Below are 24,253 nucleotides of genomic sequence, written 5' to 3'. Positions count from 1 at the left end.
TAGCAGGCCTCTGGAGAACTTCAAGACATGTTGAGGAGGTCATTTAGCCAATTACATCAGCTGTGTTGGATCAAGGACACATCTAAATCCTGCAGGACTCCGGCCCGTGATGCCTGGAGTTCCCCACCCCGGGTTTAGAACTTCTTTAGCTGGATGAAGAATGTCGAGAACAATATTGAGGCTTCTGGGCTTTTTATAAACCAATAAGGTGCTTGGATACCTGCTCAGACCTCCACAAGAACTCCTGAATCCTCCTGAAGCACTTTGAATCCGCTGCCTTTCAAACCTTCCTTGGACAAGAACCACCTCATAGCATAGAGGCTCATTTCCAGGATCTGGCTTACATCATTAAAATGCATCCGTACCGGTATTGGGCCGTTGTGCTAAAAGACACCAGCTCAGGTCCGTTGCACGGATCCGGTCCAGAACTTAAGACGGATCTAGCCTGAATCCGGGCCAAATATATTTGATCTGGGTTATTTCCCAGTTTTAAAGAAAATAGGTAACAGTAGTGTCCATTATGCATTTGCTCATCTCTTGGCCACTAGAAACCATGTGAGGTTGTTACAGAAGGAAAATTCTCACATTTAATTTGCAGTAAACGCTTGAAAATTGTATATATTTAATGTTAAAGAGCTATTTTCAGATAGAGTTATTCTCTGCAGCATTTTGTGGTAAAACTCTTCAGCTGTTAGGTGCCTTCAATCAGCCAGCAGTGCTCACATGCTGATAATAATAAAGGGAACCCTGAGATGCTGTTGAAACGCACTGACAGATATGTTGAACAGAGACAAAAAGGTGAGAAAAGCAGATAAAGTTCAAACATTCTGCCTTTGAGTGGTTTCTTTCACTCCGTTTGTTTTTGTCTGATTCTTGGGAGACTTTAATGTGGTACAAACGTAATCCGTACAGGTCGAAGGTTCAAATATGTTATTTATGACCTGGTTACACAAAGACATATAAAGCTCTTATTTTTAAAAGCAAATTTGCCTTTATAAGGAGCAATAATTCCAGAAAATGGAAGAAACTCAACAATAAGCTGGGAGAACGTTTGTGGATTTGGGAGAGATCTCTTAAAGTCAAAATACTCTCTGTAGAAGCTTTGTAAGAAAACCAAGTACTGTAGCGCTTTACGAGATGTTTTGTCTTATAAAGTTTTTAAAAATTGAATCATGTTTGGGCCTCAAACTATGCCAAGAGTGAAGGAGGAGATGATCTCTGCTTTGGGTCCTCCGGCAGCACAGATCAGCTCCTCTGGTGTGAAGCTGAAATGTTTGAGTGATAAAGTTTGTGGAAACTGACTAGCGGAGCAGAGAAATGTTTAACTCTTCATGTTCAGATCATTTGAAGCCTTTAGGATAAAAAAAGAAAACAAAAAACCTCATCATGCTGGGTTAGGTCACATGGGAGCTGCATTAATTAACAGAAATGTGATTCTAACGTGTACGTGAACATCTGGGTTTTAGTTATAACTGGAAAACTGAGACCTAATCCTGAAAACTATCGAGATCAGACTATTATCTAGTCTGTTGGTTAAAGTAGTTAAACACCAATTTAAGGTGTAGATCCACACCTAGAATGCTATAATAAGACTCCGGCTGTGAATTTTTCACTAATGCTAGCAAGCCATAAAGACTGGAATCTTTTCCACTGACAACGTTCCTCTCATGTGACGTGAACGCGGCATCGCATCTGTAGCATGAAGGGTTAAAATGGTCACACCAGATGAGGGCACAGAAACCCCAACAAAAACAGCCCCCAAAATGCCCACGTTGTTTTACTTTTGTCTAAAATCTGGATAAAGAGTAAAAGCAAAGTTGGCATCAAATTTTTAGTTAGTATCTTTTCATGTTTCACTTTTCAACAAAATCTCAAGGTTCTTTAGAATCCTGAAATAACGTTTACAACAGTTATTTTCGACTTGGTGGGACGTTAACATCATAACTGCGGTGAATCCTAAAAGAAGTTTAGCTAACAGCTAGTATTCTTATCAGCCAGGAAATGCTAAAGCTAACAGCACTCTTTTACAATTTATATTATATAATTGATAAAAGGTAAATAAAACTATAACTAGATACAGACAAACTAGCTAGTTTCGAGAAAAGACAGTTGTAATGTTTATAAAGTTAATAAGCTATGGTAGAATAGCTTATTAACTTTAGCTAATTAGCCATTTTAGCTAATCATGCACTTAACGTTCATCGCTAATTACTACCAGCACAACTAAGGGAGCCAAAGTTTCAAGGTGTTCAGCTCTGGTGTGACTGAATCTTTGTGGTTAACTCTCTCCCTGTCTTCATAAATCAGGAATTATTGTTAATTAATCCAAGTGCCAAATTTGTTTAAAGATAACATTACAGGTGATGTATTACCACATGTACTTTATCAATGAACAGCAATCAATGTGTTGTACTGATATTTTTAATACTGCTCTGCTCAACTTTGAATTTAAAGCTGTGCTTAATACTTTTTGTATAACAACAGATCATGAATCAAATGATCAATGAAATCTTTGTAATGCTAAAGGTTTTGCTTTTAATGTTGTAACTTCCAGCTGTGTGAAGTTTTTTTTAGCTTCTTCTAAATCCTAGTTTTGGCTTTATGGTCAAAAATCTATATTTTCCAGGTGGTGGAGGAGACCAAAACAGAGCTAAAAATGCAACTCCAGAGATGTTTTCTCTGGGTCTGCCCCCTGTTGGCCAAATATCAGTCAGTGCAGCTTTAAATAAACAAAGTTCAAAGTGGATCATGTTTTTAACGGTGTTCTTCTAAATATAAAATTTAGAGTAAAAGACAGAAAAATCCTGAGGAGGAAAATAATTTTAATAGATTTAAAGACAAATTTTACATTCTGTGTGGAGCAGCTACTAAATATGGAGTTACTGTTAATGTAAATAGTTTTGTAATTTCTATAGACTGCACTTATTTTCAAATGTGGAATTCTTGCTTGTAACAGCACTTATTGTATCTTTTTTTTTTTTTTTTTTTTATTGTATTTTATCGTACTTTGAGTCTCTGGAAGTTAAATTGTAAAATTTCACCTTAAACAAGACACAAATTCAAATTTAATTTGAACTTATAGCAAAGGAACAAATTCTGAATGTATACATGTGAATCAGTGTGAAATCAGCCTCTGAAATGACTGTTTAAAGGATGAAGTAATCCTTATTTCTTACAGTGTGGATCGCTGTGTTTCAGTCTGCAAATCAGCCTTTGGCCTGTTGATGGCGCTGTGCTTTGAGAATGAACTTTTACAGTATTTGGGATTTTGTCAGCTATATTTAGTCTCGGCTAAGGTGAATGTTTATGATCCATTAAACTATATTATAAAGACAAACTGTGTATCTGTATTTTGTTTTAAATGGATTTAAATTGACGGTCATGGATTTCACGGTTTCATAAAATGTCAGCTGTCAGGTGTGAGTAGTCAGTTAACACTTGTTCAACAGCTGAAACTAGTCACTCGGGTGATTCCTTTTGCACATAAAGAGTTGCAAGTGTTGAGTCTTGACTGTTGTGTGTTTTAATGTGTTTAGACTGAACCTGAAGCTGCAAGCAAAGCCCGAATACCTGAGAACTGTCAGAGAAAACGCCCAGGAAATAAAACCCACAAGCAGGAATCCATCATCTTCTACAGATTTCAGAAATTCCAACTTTACAGATCTCATCAAATCTACTCGTGCCCATCCATGCTGTCCGTGTAGATTTGGCTGATGTGTGAGTTTAAATCAATTTGAGAACTTTCGTGGGTTCTCAAGTTAACTTAAATCAGTCTAACCTTTTCTTTTCTTTTTTAACGGCTCCAACAGGAAGTGGCCATAAGCTGCAGCTTCTCAGCAAAACATGCAAAACTTGGGGATCATGTGATGGTCCCATTGGCAGCTTCTGAAAGCGATTCAGACTTTTTAGTTTTTGTTAATGATTACATCGATGGTGAATGAACTCAAATTTCTTCAGTATCACTGGCTGGACCTTCACCCTGCAGCGAGCCTGAAATCCTAATCAAACAAGCTGCTACCTTAAGGTGAAGGTAGTGTTAATATAGTCAAAACGTTTGTGCTTTATCTTTTTTGGCTCTCAATGGGACCAAAATGTATTAAAAAAATAAATAATATTGTGCTGAATTCAGTACAAGCTTTAAACTAGTTAAGAAAACCGAAACCTGGTCAGGAAAGCGTTTGAGGGCGCAGAACGTGGAAGCAACCAGCCACACGAATCGCACCCAGTCTCTCCACTTTTGTCATGTTAAAACTGAGACGCCTAAAGGATCAAATTTCAAGTGATCAGAATAGTTTAAAACAAAAACAGAGCGCTCTGATTTTAGCAGCTGCTTTTATTAAAAATGATAAAAAAGAAAAAGGAAGTTCGTTCACGTTTCTTCAGTTACACGTCAGTCACAATGAAACTCGATGTACAGTCATAAACACTTGTTACCTTCACACAACCACAGGCTAGTTTCACACATGAACGTTGTATAAAACACCTGCTACTGAAAAACCACAAGACTTGTGAAGGATTATTTTTGGTCCCTGCCCGGTGACACCATGACCAGTGAAATTTGAAACAGGAAGTAGAGGTTCTCTTCCACTTATTCTTATCAGAGGGTGGAGCCTATCCCAGCTGCCACAGAAAGCTCACCAACCTGACACGTAGCTAACACAGAGACACAGAGAACCATTGACATTCACAGCTATGGGCTCTTTAGATTCCCCAATAACTGAACGTCTTTGGATTGTTGGGGAAGCCACACAGAAAGCTCAGGTGTTGGAGCTGATCTCAGGATCTGTAGTCTCTTTAATCGCTCACATACAAGTTCAGGGAAAGACTATTGTTTACTTGGCCTGTTGTATCTAAACTTCACTCAACAGTCGGCGACCTCTGGTCGTCACATCGGCCCACATGGGCGGCAGTTTAGAGATGGAGGTGAGGAGCTCCACCTAGATCTACTGTTCCTACATCTGAGGAGGTTCAGGACACAATCGGCATGCCTCCTCGGCACCTCCCCTTGGAGGATTTCCAATCCCATATGGGTGACGATAGATCCAGAGGAAATCAGAAATGCACTTGATATTTATCCTGGGAGCGTCTCAGGAAGAGCTGGAAACCATTGCTGGAGAAACAGAAGTCTAGGAAAGTCTCAGGTGCCCTCCTGAGCTTGCTACCACTTCAACTTCAAATGAGACAGTGGGATGGATGTTTTCTTCAATGTAAATGTTTAATAGAAATTTTAAGGTAAAATTGCTTCAAAACTGTATTTATTTAGTTTAAACGAGTTCCCAGCCCAGGCAGGAGGCTGTGGCGCCCACTTTGGATTCACTTGTTAAAACAGTTTTGAGTTTAAATCAAACATCACCATCCACTAAAAACGTTTCCCCTACACTTCAAGTCTTTTTCCCCTCATGGAAGTTTCATTGGCTGTTACCTTTTTCCATAGAGTTCAGTTCAGGATCTTTTGAGTAGTTCTTTCTCTGCAGATGTGACCACACTTCAGCATCCATCCTCTTTATCCAAACAGAGCTGTTAGCTTTGGATTTTGTGGATTTGCTTTGTTTTTACTGGCAAAGTGCAACAGCTCCTCGGGCTTTATTTGGGTTCAGAAACTTTACAAAGACTGAAACTACTGAAAGTACGATTACATTTTGGTTTTAGGTTAGTAAGCATGGACACAGTTAACTGAAGCTGAGTTTTAATTACACATGACAACCTTGACGCCCAAGACAAATACCTGATGGACACAAAGCTCTTTCTTGCCTTCCTTCTGTTACCTGGGTCAAAGGTCAAAGTTTAGACAGAGAACCAGATGCCTCCAGCTCCTCTGGGGGGACACTGAGGATGTCCCCAGCCAACCTGCTGCTGCAAGGCTCTTAACAAACAGACAGCACATTACACCAGTTTAATTCACGAGTTTGAACTGGCTTCCAGTTCAAACTCGTAGTGCTGACTTCTAACGTCGTGACGCTGCTGCCGACATCTCCGGTCTTTTAGAACCCCACGCTCCCTCTCGCAGCCTGAGATCATCTAATCAAAGGATGTTGGTAGTCCCACCAACACATTTAAAGACCACGGGAGTCAGATCTCAGAGCGGTGGCCCCCAGGATGTGGAGCGCTTTGCCTCCATCTTTACGTTGCCTTGATTGTATTTATTCTTTTAAACAGCAGCTAAAGACTCATTTATTTAGACTGGCTTTTAACTAGATTTGTGCTGTATGATCGATTGTGTTGTTTTATGTACATAGTTCTTACCTGGTGAAGAGTGCTATATAAAGTTATTATTAATATTAAGACCTAATCTGTCCAGGTGTCTCCTCACCTGGGAAGAAGACCAGACTAAGAGTGACTCAGAAGTCTGATTAAAACTGGAAGCAGTGGCTTGAAATCGAGCCGATCCCCGGCGGCCACACTGTCTGCTGCCATATGTTCCAATGAAACACGTGAAAACGTTTGCAGGTGATCCAAGAACATCTGTTTTGTGTTCAAACATACACGATACACATTTTTACAGTAGGTCACGTGTTTGTGAGACTACCTCACTGCAGATATCTGCAATGCCGCTTCTCCCAGCTGTCACTGCACGGCGCCAAACCGTTTCTCTCCTGCATGGAGAGTGATGTGGCGCCGCAGGTGGCTGCCTGATATGAATGTCTTGTTGCAGTACGAACACCTGAACTGTTTGCAGTCTGTGTGGACGGTCATGTGGACCTTCAGCGATCCCGACTGGGCAAAACGTTTGCCACAGTGGACGCAGCCGTAGCGTTTCTCGCCCGTGTGGACGCTCTGGTGGCGTTTGAGGTTGCTGGAGTCTGAGAAGCGTTTACCGCAGAGCGCACAGACGAACGGTTTCTCGCCGGTGTGGACCCTCATGTGGGTTTTGAGGTTCTTGAGGCAGGCGAGCTTTTTCCCGCAGCAGTTACAGACGAACGACTTTCCCCCGCCATCCTCGCCTCTGTGGCTTGCCGCTCTGCTGATGGCATCCTGTCTCCACCCGCCCCTCCGGATGAAGGAGCGATGTTCTCCTGGCGTCTCCTTCCTAACAGGAAGCTCGTCTGCAGGCACCGCCCTCTGCTGGCTGCTCTGGAAACCTGCAGGTCGCTCTGCCGCAGACAGACTCACCTTGCTGAGCGGGAATGTGAAGCTGCCACCTGAATTGGACGCCGATGAGCAGCCGGCCTCCGCTCCCAGGGGATTTTGGGTGGTGTGGGAGCCATGCTGAAGCTGTGGCTCAAATATCAAACAGTCGTAACTGCTGGTTTCTGACCTCTGGGTGTTCTGGACAGAGGTGGAGGTAGAGCTGACTTCCCCGCTCGTCCACGAGATGCCACCATCGTTTGCGGCTTCCTGTTTGATTGCAGCTTCTGCCTCCACCTGTCCCTCTTCATTATGACAGATACCTTCTGGAGATAAAAGGAAAGCAGAAAGAGTTTTAGCCTCTTACACAGCTTAAACTGGACACCACCGGGGTTTAGATCTGTTCTGTATGAGCCAGCTACAAACTAAAACTACACTGAGTCAAACAGGAAGAAAAAGGCTCTCTTCAGGTTCTTATACTTACTGTCCGGCTCAGACTGGGACCAGGATACGCAGTCATCGTCCTCCACTTTGATCACAGCAGCTGTGGTAGCATCTGCAGGCTGCTGGAATTGGAGGAGAGAGGTTAAAAAATGAAGAGTGAGGGAGGAAATCCTGCTAATGCTCCTCCCACCTTTTCTACTCACCGTACTCTGTGTGGTTTCCTGTCTCGGCTCTGCAGGCGAGTTGTGGTCTCTGCACTGAGGCATCGCCTGATTGGACACTCTGGACAAGACTACCTCACCTGCAGGAGGTGAGTGAGGATGGCGTTTAAAGTTCTGAATCATGTACAGCTGTAAATGTTATTTTTTTTCTGTGCATTGCTGCGATTTTATTGTCCTTTTATGTCCTTTTTCTTCTGCAAATTGATCTACATCAGTTCTTTAAAAACCCTGGACAGTCTGAGGTGTTGGATGGATTAAAACAATGCGCCAGATGTGTTCTACTGGGTTTTGGGTTTTCGCATGAGGCCGGGGATTGTCGTGCACCAGGAGGAACCCAGGACCCGCTACTTCAGTACAGGTTGTGACAGCGGGTCCAAGGACTGCATCCCGTTACCTAGCAGCAGTCAGGGTGCCGTTGGCTAGCCAGTAGACATCTGTGCATCCCTCAATGCCTCCCAATACCATCACTGACCTACCACCAAATTTTGGCACGATGTCTCCACACCTTCTCACGTCTATCACGTGTGCTCAGGGTGAGCCTGCCCTCGTTTGTGGAAAGCACAGGGCGCCAGCGGGGGATCTGCCAAATCAGGTATTCTATGGCTGATGCCAATCAAGCTTCACAGTGCTGGGCAATAAACACAGAAGAGGAACTCAGGCCCTAAGGCTACCCACGTAAGGTCTGCTTCGGATTGCTTGGTAAGAGACATTCACACTAGTGGCCTGCTGGCAGTTCTCATTCTGTTCCTCCTTACACAAAGGAGAAGATACTGGTTCTGCTGATGGTTTAAGGTTCCTACTGTCCAGCTCTCCTAGAGTCTCCTTCATGCTCTTGAGACAGGGCTGGGAGACACACCAAAACTGCTGGCAATGGCACGTATTAATGTGCCAGTCTGGAGGTGTTTTACTTCCTGTGCAAACTCTGCAGGTAGGGCACGGGAATCGCTTCATACTATCAGAAGTGCTACTGACCTCTAAAACTAATGGAAAGAGTCAGAAAAATAATAAACATAAAACATTTCTTTTTGTACTCTGTTGTTTATTTCATTGACACCAAAGCCGCTGGAAATGATTAACAACCCCGTCTGTTACCAAACTGACCGCATCAATTAATCGAGTTCATGCTGCACTCTGGTCAAAAAGTTTTCCTTTCGTTTTTACAGTGTAGTTGCTGTGAATTTAGAAGTTAACGGTCGGTTACCTGTCGCGGTCGCGTTCCTCTTCAGTTCGGCTCGTGCGCGGCCGCTCGCGTGGAGCACCGCGCTGCCGCTGGCGGTAACCGCGGCTCGCAGTGCGGTCGCTCGGGCGGCCCGCAGCTCCATGAGGCGCAGTTTCCTCCGCAGCACCTCATTTTCTTTGCGACTCCGCGAGATCTCCAGCTGCAGCACCGAGTAGCCGCTGTCCACGAGCTCGCAGATCTCCGCCACGGCCGTGTTGGCCAGCACCTCCATGATGGAGGCGAGCTGCGCGTGGAAGGCGGCCGCGGGGGACATTGTCCAATCCAGCGCGTGCGTGTATCTGAAGCAGAACAATCCACACCGCGGGCTCGAGGCAGGACCTTAGACTCCACCGTTAGCTTACCTGAATGTAGCCGCTCACCTGATGTGCGCTCTCCGATACAGACCAGGAAGTGATGGCGGGGGCTGGAATTAATCCACAGTGCGCATGTGCAAAGTATCCTTTTACTGTTTCAAGCAAATTTCAGGTATGAAAACGTCCCAATAACTCCTCGTTTGATTGTCCTTCTTAGGGAGATGAAACCTGTATCAACTCACGTTTATATTTCATTTTAACATTTTATTTTATTTGTTGTTTTTGTGAGTCTCTTGTTCGTTATAAAAAGAAGGAAAAAAAAAAAAGAAATGTATGATGTTTTTCTACCAGAGCCTTTTTGCTCCGGTACCCCCGTCCCCATTTTAATAAGCGTGTCTAACCATCAAATGTAAATGAATATAGTAATTATTTAAGAGTAAAAGCTATATTAAACAACTACATGTGTGAAAATGTGATTTTAAAAACAAGCTTTTCTGTATAAAATCACAAAATCAAACCAAATCAACCAGTAGTCTAATTTCCTGCTCACTGATAAAGCCATAAATATTGCCAATATTTAGTCCTACAAATTGTTTTTCCAAAGAAGGAAAAAACAAAACAAGCGATAACGAGGTTCTCAAGCCAGAAATGGTTAGTACTGAGAAGTTCTCTGGATTTAAATACCTAAATATACTTTGTTTAAAAATTAGTTTTAATGTGAGAAAATTAAGTCAGACTTTGAAGAAATGAAACGTTGTGTATTGTGTTGCAGAGATATCGACTCAAACTGAACTGTACTTTCATGTGGCATCACTTTGTACCTCAACATTGTGCCTGAAGCCAGTGAACTTTTATTTAACCAGGTAATGAAATCATATTCTTATTTACAATGACAGTCTGGAAAAACCACACAAACATTGCACCTGGTTGTGAAGGCTTTTGATAGTTTCTGCAAATCCTGATCTACATTGAACAAACGAATTATTATTTACACATGAAATAAGATGCAAAACACTTTTTAACCATTTTATTACCCAAACATTAGACAAACTGTCATTCAACATAAACCGTATCAACAATACTTTCTGTGAAACAACTTCCAATATGTGCAGTAGACTTTGTAACAGCACAGCTTTTAACTGATGAACATGATGCTCTAATTTTAGCTAAAAAGCCTAAAAATGTGTGTAACAGCTTCCTGGAACCTTTTTCTTTTGTCCAACAAACGCAGAAATGTTAACAAGAAAACAGAAAATTATGAACTTAGAAACCCTAAACATCATAAGTGTTTAAATTATTCAGAATGAGACGTTTTCTATCTGTTTGGGTGTTGCTGCACGTGCAGATGTAGCTACATGTCAACACAAAGATTTGCTTGGTAATACTATTGATTCATGTAAACACATTAATCAATACAAACCTGGCTTATGGATGAGCACATGTAACGTGCCTTGTGATTCTTGTTAGAAAGGTTTCTTTCTGTGTCGCTCACGTGTCCTGTTCATGTCTGTTAAAATAACTCAAATTGTCAGTATTTAAGGTAAAAGGAGCTGAACATAGTGATGTGGTAACAATTTAAGCAGCTTTTAGGGTTAACAAAAAAAAAAAAAAAAAAAGCATTTCGGAGTACAAGGAAAAATTGCAGTTCCTCTGATGTCCACCGGAGGCTACTTCAACAGTGAGGCAGGCTGCAGTTACCGTAGCAGCTGTAAACATGTTTTGATGTTTACAGGCTGCTATGGTAACTGCTACAAATATGGTTCTAGTCTCTTTTGACAGTTTGAAGACTAAGAGCAGCATGGGGGGTGAAATATTTCAAATCTGTTAAGGCTTTAAGTTAAGGACGAGGACAGTGTTACAAGATGGATGTAGCTGACGTGACTTCACCTGTTCATAGAGTCGTCTAGCAGACTCATGTCCTGGATAATTTTTAGAATGATCCAAATTTAGAAAACTAACTAGGGTTCATTGAAAATGAGCGACTGGGCCTATAAGTCATTAGGGATGTCTTTACAGAGGTCAGGTCACAGGGCAGTTTCCACACAGACTTCTACAGGACCAGGCAGCTACCGCCCCCTGGTGGCATCTTAAAAATGCAGGTTAAGGCACTTCTGCATTAGCTGATAACTTTGCACGCTACCCTATAATCTAAATATGGTCACTTCTAGTTTCAAAAAAGCGGAGCCTGTAGTGATGGCACAGTGTCCATGTCCATCTTTTATATACAGTCCCAGTACCATCACGGCCAATTCATGTCTGTAGCGACTGCCAGGCTTTTTCTTATGCACAAGAGACGTCACCCGAAATAAAGACAACAGGGCTGATATAAATAAAATATTTTAACTGGTTTTTACAGGCAGTTTTTAGAGATAAGATGCATCAGATTCAGTGGCTGAACTACATGTGGGCCAATCACAGAGTGACACAGACACGTGAAGCACGTTAGATAAACTATGGACAGATTTGATCTCTTATGTTTTGAGATGTTAGAGTGAAAGAATAAAAGATGATAAATTTAAGTAATAATTTAAGTTATAAAAATAGTCATATTAGCTGATGGATGCAGCTCGAGCACAAAATAAATGTTTTTTAAATGTTCATAAAAACCAGCATTTAGGGGTCACTCGGGACGTTTGGGTGACACTTCTTCATGTGCAACTTGAGGCTATATTTGACGATGAAGCTCCGGGAGCAGAGCCTGCACGCGTACGGCCGCTCGCCCGTGTGAACGCTCAGGTGCGACTTCAGGTGAGCCGACTGGGTGAACTTCTTGCCGCACTGCTCACAGCTGAACGGCCTCTCGCCCGTGTGGATGCGCATGTGGACCTCCAGGTTCTGAGACGTGGCGTACGTCTTGTTGCAGAGGGAGCACGCGAAACGCTTCCCTCTGCCTCCTGCGCTCGGCTGCCCGTTGCAGAGCTGCGGCCGCCCTGCCTGGTCCCTGTATAGGGCAAAGTTCATGACATCACCGCCGTCTTCGTACTCGAAGGCAGAGCTGCTGGCTTCGGACAGCTGGCAGTCTGTGGGGGTCGAGCCGGAGACGCTGAGCACCTTCAGTCCAAAGGCGTCGCCATCCGTGTTTCCGTCTTGGTGAAACGCAGTAAAAGTAATTTGACCCTTTGACTGTTTGGGCCACCCTGGGTCGACAGTCAGATCGAGGTCTGCTTGGTTTGACGGAGACTCGATCAGAGCGCCGCTGCTAAAATAAACCGGCCTGTTGGCGTTCGAAGGAACCAGCGAGCACTCCTGAACCAGATGAATGTCGGGGTCCATCTGTGACGAGTACGGCCCAGCAGATTCGCCAGGTTCCATCTCGACCTCGTCGTCAAGCTGCTCGGAACCCCCCGGCTCACGATCGGGAGAGTCCAGAGTGTAGACGGACACGGTCTTCTGCGTCCCTGCTGTCAGGTCGGATGTTTTCTGTGCCAGCTGCTCAGACGATGACCTATTCTCGGACTCCAAGCTTTCACGCCAGCGCCGCTTTGTGCGCCGGCTGATGGGAGTCGACGTGATGCCCTCTCTGGCTGCAGGCGCCACCCCATCAGCTGTTAACTTAGTACCTAAGAAATTACATAAAAGAAAGAAAGAATCATTAAAGTTTTCATGATAAGATTCAATGCTGTGAAATGTTGAGCATCAGAACATCACGTTCTCATCCCAAAACCTAACATACAACAATATGTTACGCTTTCGGAAACATGAGAACCGTTTGGAATGAATCTACACATGTACACTTTTTTTTTTTTTTACTTTCTCATCATGAATCACTTTAATAATAATAATAATAATGGATTGGATTTATATAGCGCTTTTCTAGGCACCCAAAGCGCTTTACAATACCACTATTCATTCACTCTCACATTCACACATTGGTGGAGGCTACGGTTGTAGCCACAGCTGCCCTGGGGCAGACTGACAGAAGCGAGGCTGCCATATCGCGCCATCGACCCCTCTGGCCAACACCAGTAGGCAAGTAGGGTAAAGTGTCTTGCCCAAGGACACAACGACCAGGACAGAGAGCCCGGGGATCGAACCGGCGACCTTCCGGTTACAGCTTTTATTTAGAATAGAGATGGTTGGTAATTTATTGATGTGTTTCTTTACTAATGCTTGTTTGTTCCCTGTGGTCCGTTCAGAGTCAAGTGCAGCAGATTTTTTATTACTTTGGAATTAAATTTTGAAGTTTGGGTGTAAATAACCGTAATGCTACAGCTCTGCAGAAAGTTATTTTACAGAGACGTTTCTGTTTTTTTCTCTGTTTTAAATCGTTCTGGAGCATGAACACAACCTTAATCATTGTTAATAAACACACAAAAGATTTGCTGCAGGTCGTTTTCTCACCTTCCTCAAAGACGTCGTTACTGTCCGAGTCCTCATCTTTAATCAGCACCACTTCTGGAAGCTGCAGACGCCACAGAACACAAAAAACAACGTTAAAAGGAGACGATTAAAATACTGTTTTTATAGAAACACAAACTAAAGAAGAATAAATGTTTCTGGACTCCTGATTGGCTGACTTATCATTGAAATTAATTTAAACTTCAGTATCTCAAATCTTCAGTTAAAGATCATGCTTTCTCTCAAACTACCCTCAGGTTTCTAAAACAAAACCAGCTTCAGGCCTGATGACAAAACAAACACATCAGGCTGCACTGAGCATGTGCAGAGATAAGACCATTTTCTCCTTTTGTTTGGAAAAGAAAATTTGATGGCATAAACCTGTTTGTAAAAGTGAAATTAAATCTGAGGAAAACGATTCTTTTTAAGTACTGATTAACTGTAAGGATGAACTCGAGGTTTATACATTTTGGTTTTAATTCAAGTGAAATAAATGAAAACTTTTAAACTAGTTTTAACTTTAAATTATTTCCAAAACTATTCTGATTATTACTGCAGTAATTAATAACTATCAGATTTGATAAATTATCCTCAGATTCAGAGAATTTTGGGCGATTTAAAAAGGCCACACGTTGTAAATATCTTCCATTTATTGTCAGATTAGATAAAACATTGAGTTAAATATTTAAGCATTGGCACACAATATCAATAAATTAAACGATCATCTGAATTGTTTTGAATACTGATTGCAGATTGATTCAGTTCATTTTATTAGTCATTATTGTTTACAACAAATACATATATTTGTGATTACATACACGTGTTTCTATTAGAAAGTTTCCGGGACATTTCTTAGGTAATTATGTCATTCAGACAAAATGTTATTTATTCCGTTGTGTGAGCTGACTGTATCACACTTCCGGCTCCAACCTGCGGTTGTTATCATTGTTATTGTTGCTCTCTGATGTCTGCCTGTTCCCGGGCTTCAGGTTGATTCAGACCGGCGGAGTGCTCACCTCCTCCCGCACCGCTCCAGCCGCGGCTCCTCGTCTGTCACCTTCCCGCTGCTGCGGCGTTGTTCCCGACTGCTGCGTAGCCTCCGCCGCCGGTGACACCTCCGGTCCCTCCGCATCCGCAGCCTCCCCTCCTCCTCCTCCTCCTCCTCCTCCCCCGCTGCTCCCCCGGACCACGATTGACTCGATGAGGTGTAGCTTCTTCTTCAGGTCCTCGTTCTCCTTGTGGCTCCGGGTGATCTCCAGTTGCAGCACCGCATAGCCTTCATCCACCACCTCGCAGATCTCCGCCACCGCCGCTTTGGTCAGCGCGGCCATGATGACGGAGAGCTGCTCGTGGAGAGCTTTGCTGCTTAAACCGGACATCCCGACGAACCAACGGAATCCGAACCCGAACCGGACCACACGGAGCCGCAAGGTGGGCGCAATGGAGCCGCGAGCGGAACCTGTTTGGACTTTCAACCGTCGGAAAGAGAAAAAAGAGAAAACGGTTCCTGCAATACTTCACTTCCGGAACAACACCGCTGCCTTCAGAATAAGAGCCTGTTGTTATCCACAGAACTACATTAAGAACACGGTCAGTGAGCGACTGCTAACGGCAAGAAAACAGAACAGAGCATGCGTAATTAAACAGCGCTAAGAGTTTAATGTAAAAATAGAAAAAAAGTGCGTTTTCAGGCGGTTAAAATAGTACAAGTGAAAAGGTTTAAATAAATAAGAAAAAACTGTCTATAATGGTAACAATGAAAAGTGCAGATTAAATAAAATAATAAAACCATTATTTGTAATAATAATAATAATGTAATTGTAATAATGTAAAGCTAAGTCGGTAGGAAAAGGAAAATATATAATAGACTTTTTAAAAAAATCAGATAGTAAATTGGACAAAATCATCATCAAAACATAAAAAAAAAATAGATAAAATTCTTTTGAAATAACAAAAATGCAAAATGACACTGACACAAACTCATAAAAATAAAATAACTAACTATAAATATAAAGATTCAAAGTAAAACTGGAAAATGTATGAACTCAAACTATAAGATCTAATAGAAGAGGCTGGATTTTAATAATCTTTCATTTATTGTACCATTCCTTTGTTTCTTATACTTTATTCAATTACCTTAGTTTATTGTGCTTTTGTATTAATATTTTAGTCTTTAGACATGTTCATGAAGACTCTGCTTTTCATCCAAGAGGCCTCTTCAGTTCTAAGATAACTGGCTGTGTTTCCCGGGTGTTTAACCCCTCGTCGGTTCCCTGCCCTTCAAGGTTTACCTGAGGGTGACCTGTTGAGCGTCCACCCTACCATCATGCTGAGGTCACCCGAGGCAAGATGTGAGCGCGGGTTGATGATTCAGCTGTACACCTGCATTTAAAGGAGGAAGCCAGTGTTCACATTTTGCAGTTTGAGAGAGGAGTGAAGGAGGTCAAGTGTCCACTGTGATCCACCATCACTGAACGGGATTGGACATCGGCTCTCAGGACACGACAAGCATTTATTTCCTCAGGTGACCTCAACAGCTCAGGACTCCGAGTGTATTTGGGCTGACCCTATCCTCAGTGGCTGAGAACCTACAGACGTATTTATATTGTTTATCATTTTGTTATTTTTCACTTGTGTAAATATGAGAAAGAATAGAAGCCAATTAAGATTCAAGTAAATGCAATATAAATAGAACAGGACTGTAAACATAAACAAACTGACATTGTTTGCTGTTCAGATCCTTGAAGCATTCTGAAAACTAATGATATTTTTGCTGAACTGCTTTGAGGCGTGTGTGTGCGCCACTGTGTGAATAATTTAAAGACAGATTCTGGTTGTTTTTATTAGAAACTGCAGGCTGAGCGGTGGAGCTGTCAGTTTGAACGGAGAGCACGGTTCAGACTCCAAACACACAACAAAGAGAAGACGCTGCCTGAGGAAACGCTGTCCTCTGATTGGCTGCCAGGTGTCGCCTCAGAAAGCAGAACTCCAGGTGTGTTAACCTGCAGGTAAATCAAGGATCGTTTAGTTTTCCTAAAGTAATGAAGACAAAATTAAATCACAATGAAATGATTTATTTGACCTTTTACTTACATTTATCTCAATTTTGACTTTTTAATGTTTTTATTAAATGTTTGTAATATTCTTAACATTATTTACTGTTTCACTTCTCAGCTTCATTTTGGTTTTATCGTTTTTAATGGTGAAATTCTTCACTTTTAACATCTCATCATTTTCATCTAATGTAAATATGTCATTATATTCTTTAAACTATCTTTTGATTTACTTTTTAATCTCATCATGCTTTTTCGTAATACTCACATCTTATTTTGAAAAACAGAATTTTTATGTTTTCACTTTTTAAAAAAAGAATTTTCTCATTATTTTATCATCTTTAATTTATTCTCAATTTCAAAACAATCTTTTACAAAGTTTCATAATTTAGACATTTTAAGACAAATAATGATAACTTTGTAGTTTTTTTTATGTTAAACTGAACTTTTTTCTTGTCATAATTTTGACATTTTTCTCTAATATTTAATGTTCTCAGAATCTAGAATTGAAAGTTTTTCTCACATTTCAGATGCTTTTTGCATAATTTTGACATCTTATAATTGAACTTCTTTTCTGTGCTCACACTGACTTTTAATTTTCTTATAATTTATACTTTATACATATTTTTATAACTGGAAATAATAAGTTTTTCTAGTCTCACTGACCCCTCAAAGCACTTGAAAATTGAATTATTTTCTAATTTTAACACATTATTATACATTATAAACTTATATTAAGTTATGAGATCAGACTGAGAATTCCTAATCGATCGACTGAACTAAACAGCAACTGTATTTTTGTGGTTCTTTCTCTGATGGATCTTTTTTATGTCCACCTTAAAACACAGTCGTTAACAGATGACCATCACGTCCAAAATATGAATTTTCTTGCTTCCCTCAGATTTTGCACCTGAAACACGAGCAAAGCAAAGAAAATGATCAACGTGAGCGCGCACACTTTTATTTCCAGATATACGCCAAACAAAGAATATTCACATGCTCCATCCAAACGCCGGTTTCTTCAGTTTTTGATCTTGAAAACAATCAAAGGGAACCTGGAAACAGGGCCGTGTTTGTTTGTAAGAAACGAAGGATCGGGTCAGGTCAGAGGGCCTCATTTAATACAGAGGCAGATGGTTACAAACAGGTAAGGCCTGAAAGACAACAGCAGTCAGAGCTACTGATCAGGTCTGTTCACCGAGCAGCCACGACATTAGAACCAGCTCGTGCTGCCACAGGTGCAGCGGGTGGAGGTCCTCAGTGTTTTGTTGGTTTTGTGGAACTTTAAGAAGAGTTTGCAGACAGAAGTGGACGACGACAGAGTGAAGAAGCAGGTATGAAGTGGATAAGTTAGATTTTGACGGTGACTGATCCACAGTGAACAGTTCCAGGGTTTCTCCTGTGTTTCCTTTGTTTTTACTCTTTTGCTTGGCTCCTCCCATGTTGTTCCTCCACCTTCAGGCTGGTCAGATGGCAACAATTATTCTCGTTTCTAGAAATGTGCTGCGAGCTGAACATCCACTGTAATCCGACCGCACACGATGTTATTTATTCAGGGAAGCCTGTTAGGAGTGTTTAATGTTTTGGCTGATCAGTGGATATAAAATCAGTTTCCAATCAAATGTCTTAGAACTGAGTAACAGCAGCGAGTTCTCTGGTAACCAGGTTAAAAGGCCGCGACCGCCTGCTCGCCTTGATGGTGCTTCTGCTGGTGGATCCTCAGGTTCTGCTTCCCGGCGAATCTCTTCCCGCAGTGCTCGCAGGCGAACGGCCGCTCCCCGGTGTGCACGCTCTGGTGCGTCTTCAGGTGACCCGACTGCGTGAAGCGCTTCCCGCACTGAGCGCAGCTGTACGGCCGCTCACCGGTGTGGACGCGCACGTGCGTCTCCAGACTCCGGGAGGACGTGAAGCACTTGCCGCAGTAGCTGCAGACGAAGCGGCGGTCCCTGCTGTAGCGGTTGAGCTCTAGAGCGTCCAGCCTGGAGCCACCAAGCGCCAGCGCCAAAGGGAAACCGCCGGCATTTAAGTCAGACGGTTTGTCCATGAGCGTGGGACGCTGGTCCGGCTTCAGGTACGGCCGGTGAGGGACGGGCACCATGCTCGGCAGGCCCTGATTGGTCCATGATGAGCACAGATCCAGCTCTGAGTCAAAGGGCAGTGAACTAATCAGGGAGACGCCACGCTTCAGCTCCGAGGTCCCGGGCAGCGAGGCCGGACTTCCTCCTGACTCAAGCAGGAACGACTTCCTGCTGTGAGCCACAGCCACAACGCGGTCTTCCGACTCGGACGCCAAGTCAAACACGATGTCCGAGGAACAGCTTTCGACGCCCCCTGCGGGCCGCGGGGAACCGGGCGTGCTGCGGGACTCGTGATGCGCGAGTTGCTCTGAGACTGCGTTATTATTCTGGTCCCACGGCCGAAGGTCGGCGCAGGTTGTGTTTGAGATCCTCAACCGAGACGCGCCCTGCTCACTGTCCTCCGTCTCTGACGTCGGCACCTCGGTCCCTGCAGACACACAGAGGAAAACTGAAGTTCAAACGGAGCAGGTAAGGAATCTCTTCTTCCTCTTTTATCGTGTGATTTTGTTTTTTAATGTGACAGAAACAAAAACAGCTGTTTTTCCTGCACGTGCTCTACCACATGCTTTTATTTTGAAATTATACTTTCTCATGTATTATTACCACAGATAGTTTAAAGCCTGAGGGCTTCAGCTTGACTGCAAAAAAACAAGAGGTGATGAGGAGGGGCGGGTCTGACGGTGGAATCATGCTCATTGGCTAATAACTTGTGACTGACAGGTTACAGATCATTTACATGACCAAGATTTTCAAAACTTTTTTTTTTTTAAAATTCAGAATGAGCCAAAATGAGAGAGCACATAAACTCAGCAGCAAGATGCTTACAGAGGTCAGAGTTGTTTTCTTCAACAGCACCAGAAATCTTGTTGCAACCACATCTATCGCCACCTGGTGGCCTTCAGACAGAACGCAGGTTTAAGGCGCTTCCATACTGACCTTATTTTTTATGTTCTATACCAGGGCTCAGCAACCTGCGGCTCTTTAGTCCTTACAGTGCGGCTGCGCGTGGTTTGGGAAAATAAATTAGAAGTATTTAGCTGAAGTGTGTTTTATTTATGTTAGTTCTTTGTTAACTTGTAGTTCTAAATTGGAAGATTATTGTGATCTTGAAATATAAAAATAAAATTATATTCTATTATTTTTTTCATCACTCAAAATAAGCGTCACACTCGCAGAAGCCGATATACCCACCGAAACGGCGTGCATTTATCGAGACTTTCAACACCAGGCAGGCCAATTATGGATCTTGGATCCACATTATGTGAGCAGCTGTTCTCCACCGTGAACTATGTTACAAACAAACAGCGCTCACGCCTCACAGACGACAGCTTACAGTCCTGCGTAAAGATGAAAGTGACTTCGTACAGCCCCGATCTGCAGACGCTGTGCGCAGAGGTTCAGGAGCAGAAGTCTTATTGTAAACATACCACGGCAGACCCGACGATGTTTGCATGAACAGGCTTTTCAGCATCTCTTTATTGACCACTTTTCACACACTGTTGCTGTACGCATACAGACGGCTGTAGCTTTGCAGCTCACAGCCCGACACACACCAACATAACAGCAGAGAGAGCACAGACGTTATGACAGCGAGGCGTGATTGCGGGTGCCGCTCAGGTGCGTCCGCCTCCCCTGCAGCGGCACTGCAGACCACGCCCCGCCGCACACATTAACCAGGTAAAATACATATTTAGGCAGAATTTTGCAAATATCTATTTTACTTTTTTAGCAGCATAGAGCTTTTTTTTCCAATTATTTTTTTACAGGTCAGGTCAAGGTATGAGGATAGCGGCTCACAGCAGTTTTTGTTTGCTGGATCATTTTAGTTCAGCTTTCCTTTGGTTATATTTCTTTAAGAGTTCAAAATGTGTTAATTACATAAATAAAATGTAATTTTCTCTGTAGCACTTCATGGATTTCATAAGCAACACACCTTAGTTGTTCACACAAAGCATAAAGGTAAAAAACAGTATATACAGTGTTATCTTCATTTTAGATGTCACAAAGTATTTGCGGCTCCCAGTGTTTTCTTTTGGGTGGAAATCGAGTCCAAATGGCTCTTTGGGTGTTAAAGGTTGCTGACCCCTGGTCTATACAGTCTGTGGCTGTTACTTAATACGCATATTTAAATTCCTAATTATTTAATTTATTTCATTTTCTGATCATTTTTAAATTTAGAATTTATTTAATCTACTTATGTTTAATTTTTTTCAGCTGTAAAACAGGAATTCCCCAACTTTAGGATAAATAAAGTATATTTTATCCTTGAGGTAAAATAAATACATAAATGAAGTCTTGAAAAACAAATGAAAAAATAATTACAATTTTATTTTTCATTCATCAGAGGAAAAAAAGCCCATCCATTTACTGCTGGCCTGTCCCCTCGCTCTTATTTTGAAAGTTTAAATTGACTGGACTGCAGTTGGTTTGATCTGATTTTGTTTCTGCTGCTTTTATTTGGTGGAACTTTGCTGCTAGTTTAAAATATTCACTTATTGATTTATTTTTTTTTACTGTAAGGATTTAACACGTGAGTTTTAGCATTTTTAAAGAAGGAAATCTGTGATTGTTGCTCTTAAATAATAATGCAATTAAACTAAATCAATAGACACACTTAACATTCACACAGTGTCTCTGTGCCTCCACCTGGAATTAAATACATTTTGCTGGCTTGCTCACCGTCCTCACTGATAAGCAGCTCATCTGTTGTAGCGAGGTCAGATTCAGCTTCCTCTTTTGGTGTTTCCTCTTTTATCAGAACAACATCCTGTTCGTTTGTCTCCTCTGCAGCTTCTGTCGAACCGTCCTGACAGTTAGAAAAAGCAGAGCTGTAGTAAATGTTTGTGACAGTGACACATCTTCTGCTGTTTAGAGGAAAAAAGTCAGCGCTGTGCAGAAAACCGGCCTTCTGTCCGGAGATGTTCTTCCTGCTGTTTTGTCTTTGATGTCTCAGGGAGACGTTGTTTCCTCGTCCTCAGTCTGCTTCCTCTGATTCAGGGAGACCTGCTAAGTGTGGCCTGATTACGATGAAAGCTTTTTAGCGACTTTTCACATTCATGAAAAAAAGTTTTTTCTCTAAATATCCAAACTCATTCCATTTTCATCTTTTTATCAAAATCTGTGCAAACTTTATTACACTTTAGACCTTTTCATTATTTTTTGGATTATTTATTTTAGAGGAAAACTTTAGTGCAGCTGATCAAACGTGGAGCTGACGTCATTTAGTTCAGCCGTTGGTTTTCAAATCATTCAGAGGGAAACAGAAAGCTTCACTGAGCTTGCTGCTAAGATTTTAATTCTAATTTGATTAAAAAACGACACTACGAGGCAAAAACGTTTCTGAAAATTAAAAAGGAAGCCCCTCCTCGTGTTACACATTAACATCACATCGTTATTTGACTGTGATCGGGTCTGCTCAGAGCTGATGTGGTGGGAAATCTCACCTCTGCGTTTGCAGGACTCGCCTCCGCTGTCACCTCCAGCACCGCGACACGTCCACATCGTCTGAGGTTTGACGCCTTCGGCTGTTTGGCGCTGACTCCAGCGGGCGAGGCATGATCTGAGAGAATTTTAAAAAACGCCACAAACACAAAAAAAGGTCTTTAAGTGAATCAGGAGACCGAGAAACACAAAACACAGGATCCACTCCTGTCTCCGTTTTGTGCGGATTTTAAAACTGTGAGGAATGTAAAACTTTAAAGGTTTTAAAGTCACATGACTGTGATTGAATGCTGCATCTTTCAGACCAAATGTTGCACATGCACAGAACTTAAACTTAATTAATCTTTTTAAGGGATTTGAATGAGACAGCGGCTCTGTAGTTATCAGGTTATTTAATATGATGAAATATTCTTTATTTATCCCAGGAGCTGGGAACTTCTTCTAACAAAGCAGCTAAAATGTTAAACAACAGTGGAAAAGATCAATAAATCACAAATATGACAAAACAATAACAAAAAGAAGCTCAATTAAATAAAAGATGAAATAAAAGAGGTCAATAACTGAAAAAAATACAGTAAAAAAGTAAAAAAGTGAACAAACATGTTTCACACTGTTTTTATAACATCTTTTATACTGGTTTATAACTGGTTTTATACTGGTCTAATTGGTTTTATAAGGCTTTATAACTGTTTATACAGGTTTCATACTAGGTTTAACTGGTTTTATTCTGGGTTTATAATGGGTTTATAACTGGTCAGCTGCTGGTTGAATCGTCAAACAGCAGCTGCCAACTCCCACCTTAGACCCCCAAATATCAAAGTCAGTAATTTTGGTAGCGTTAAAAATAAAGTCGTTTAATGAAATCCACCTTTAAATCTCAATATCTTTTCTGTTTTTCTAGTTATGGTCTTTTTTGTTATTAAAATGTTAATAACTAAGGATTAAATGACTCGTATTTTCTGCGTCTTTATACCATTTCTTTATTTCGGCTGATGGAAGCAGCTGGAAAGTTTGGTTCATTCAAAGTGGGACTGGTAAACGCATTACCAGTGCTTGGTTTACAGTGAAAACACCCGAATAAAGTGTACACTGAGTGCAGTCCTGACTTTGATTCATAAGCCGAATTTATACATGACTATTGGAAAATATCATGCGGAGACAAAAGTATCTGAATCTTTGACAGGGCAGTGAAAAAAACGCCTTTTAAACTGTTTTTCAATGGAGCTTGGTTCACGTCGCTCTGAAACGCGCTGTGAGCCTAAACAACGGAAGTCTCGCGCTCAAAACATCACCGGGGTCACTGACCTGCAGATGACCGAAAGCCTGAAAACTCACCCGGGGTGAAATCCAGCAGCCTCTCGCAGCCCTCCTCCTCCTCCAGCACGGCGGCGCTGCCCCGGTGACCCCGGGCGATGATGGACTCAATGAGCTCCAGTTTCCTCCGCAGCGCCTCATTCTCCTTGTGACTGCGGGTGATCTCCAGCCGCAGCACCGCGTAGCTGTCGTCCACCAGCTCGCAGATCTCCGCCACCGCTGCTTTGGTCAGCGCCTCCATGATGGACGTCAGCTGAGAGTGAAACCCCGTATAGCTCGTCATGTTCAGCCACCGAGAAACGACACCAGCCGCCGAACCGCGAATTAAATCGACATTAACAAACACTGTGGACTCAGCAGAGGAGCGACGGCCCGCCCGTTTTCACGCTAAGAAAGGGTTTGTTTTTTTTCAAACCCGGTGAAAAATAGGATGGATGCTGCGGAGCACCGACCGTTTTTGTTTGGAGTGGATCCGTAGTCTCTTTAGCAACTTCCGCCAGAACTTTCAAAATAAAAGATCAAGATCTAGCCTCGCTAGGTTCAAGTATACATTATAAATACCAATTTCCGCTTAAATATATTACCATTGATACAATTGTTGGATTCCTTTTCGTATTTTTAGATAATCTTTTTATTTAAATATACTTAATGTATATTTGTGTCTTTAAATATTTTTAAATGTTCCAGTTTTAACAATATACATATGTCTTTGTACTACGGTTAGATATCAACTGAAGTTGAACATAGTGCTGTAAATCATCACAGC

At 42.0% G+C, this 24,253-nt stretch overlaps 3 protein-coding genes and 1 long non-coding RNA gene across 11 annotated transcripts; 1 reads left to right on the top strand and 3 right to left on the bottom strand.

Moving 5' to 3' along the window:
* Positions 1-4,315: 4,315 nt before the first annotated feature.
* LOC120744816 (zinc finger and BTB domain-containing protein 17-like) lies at positions 4,316-9,467 on the bottom strand. 3 transcript variants are annotated; one of them, XR_005698459.1, is made up of 5 exons: positions 8,932-9,467; positions 7,713-7,810; positions 7,550-7,631; positions 5,036-7,391; positions 4,316-4,999 (listed from the first exon to the last, which is right to left on the bottom strand). XR_005698459.1 is itself a non-coding variant. In XM_040049397.1 (4 exons), the coding sequence occupies exons 1-4, from the start codon at positions 9,221-9,223 to the stop codon at positions 6,565-6,567; spliced, it is 1,299 nt and encodes a 432-aa protein (XP_039905331.1). In that variant the 5' UTR covers positions 9,224-9,467; the 3' UTR covers positions 4,316-6,564. The 3 variants fall into 3 exon arrangements, 2 of the variants coding, with proteins under 2 accessions (XP_039905331.1, XP_039905332.1); XM_040049397.1 differs by having other exon boundaries at positions 4,316-7,391; XM_040049398.1 differs by having other exon boundaries at positions 4,316-7,391; positions 7,550-7,628; positions 8,932-9,444.
* Positions 9,468-9,607: 140 nt separating this feature from the next.
* Positions 9,608-16,566, top strand: LOC120744853. Of its 3 annotated transcripts, XR_005698462.1 has the most exons (4): positions 10,030-10,126; positions 14,591-15,191; positions 15,887-16,125; positions 16,449-16,566. It is a non-coding gene; the product is annotated as an uncharacterized LOC120744853 (long non-coding RNA). The 3 variants fall into 3 exon arrangements; XR_005698464.1 differs by lacking the exon at positions 14,591-15,191 and having other exon boundaries at positions 9,608-10,126; XR_005698463.1 differs by lacking the exon at positions 10,030-10,126 and having other exon boundaries at positions 14,923-15,032.
* Positions 10,276-15,008, bottom strand: LOC120744812 (zinc finger protein 648-like). Its single transcript, XM_040049393.1, has 3 exons — positions 14,618-15,008; positions 13,605-13,665; positions 10,276-12,823 (listed from the first exon to the last, which is right to left on the bottom strand). Exons 1-3 carry the CDS (start codon positions 14,978-14,980, stop codon positions 11,877-11,879), a joined length of 1,371 nt encoding a protein of 456 aa, XP_039905327.1. The 5' UTR covers positions 14,981-15,008; the 3' UTR covers positions 10,276-11,876.
* On the bottom strand, positions 16,491-24,225 carry si:dkey-7l6.3 (zinc finger protein 155). Of its 4 annotated transcripts, XR_005698458.1 has the most exons (6): positions 23,479-24,225; positions 22,176-22,291; positions 21,412-21,538; positions 17,651-19,159; positions 17,491-17,564; positions 16,491-16,603 (listed from the first exon to the last, which is right to left on the bottom strand). XR_005698458.1 is itself a non-coding variant. In XM_040049391.1 (4 exons), exons 1-4 carry the CDS (start codon positions 23,768-23,770, stop codon positions 18,321-18,323), a joined length of 1,374 nt encoding a protein of 457 aa, XP_039905325.1. In that variant the 5' UTR covers positions 23,771-24,225; the 3' UTR covers positions 17,468-18,320. The 4 variants fall into 4 exon arrangements, 2 of the variants coding, with proteins under 2 accessions (XP_039905325.1, XP_039905326.1); XR_005698456.1 differs by lacking the exon at positions 16,491-16,603 and having other exon boundaries at positions 17,269-17,564; XM_040049391.1 differs by lacking the exon at positions 16,491-16,603 and having other exon boundaries at positions 17,468-19,159.
* Between the last annotated feature and the right edge of the window lie 28 nt (positions 24,226-24,253).

The sequence above is a fragment of the Simochromis diagramma genome, unplaced genomic scaffold (genome assembly GCF_900408965.1).
Source record: "Simochromis diagramma unplaced genomic scaffold, fSimDia1.1 OVJJ01000355.1, whole genome shotgun sequence".
NCBI classification, from domain to species: Eukaryota; Metazoa; Chordata; class Actinopteri; order Cichliformes; family Cichlidae; genus Simochromis; species Simochromis diagramma.
Note: the sequence above shows the minus strand (reverse complement) of the source record. Positions and strands in the feature narration are given on the sequence as shown.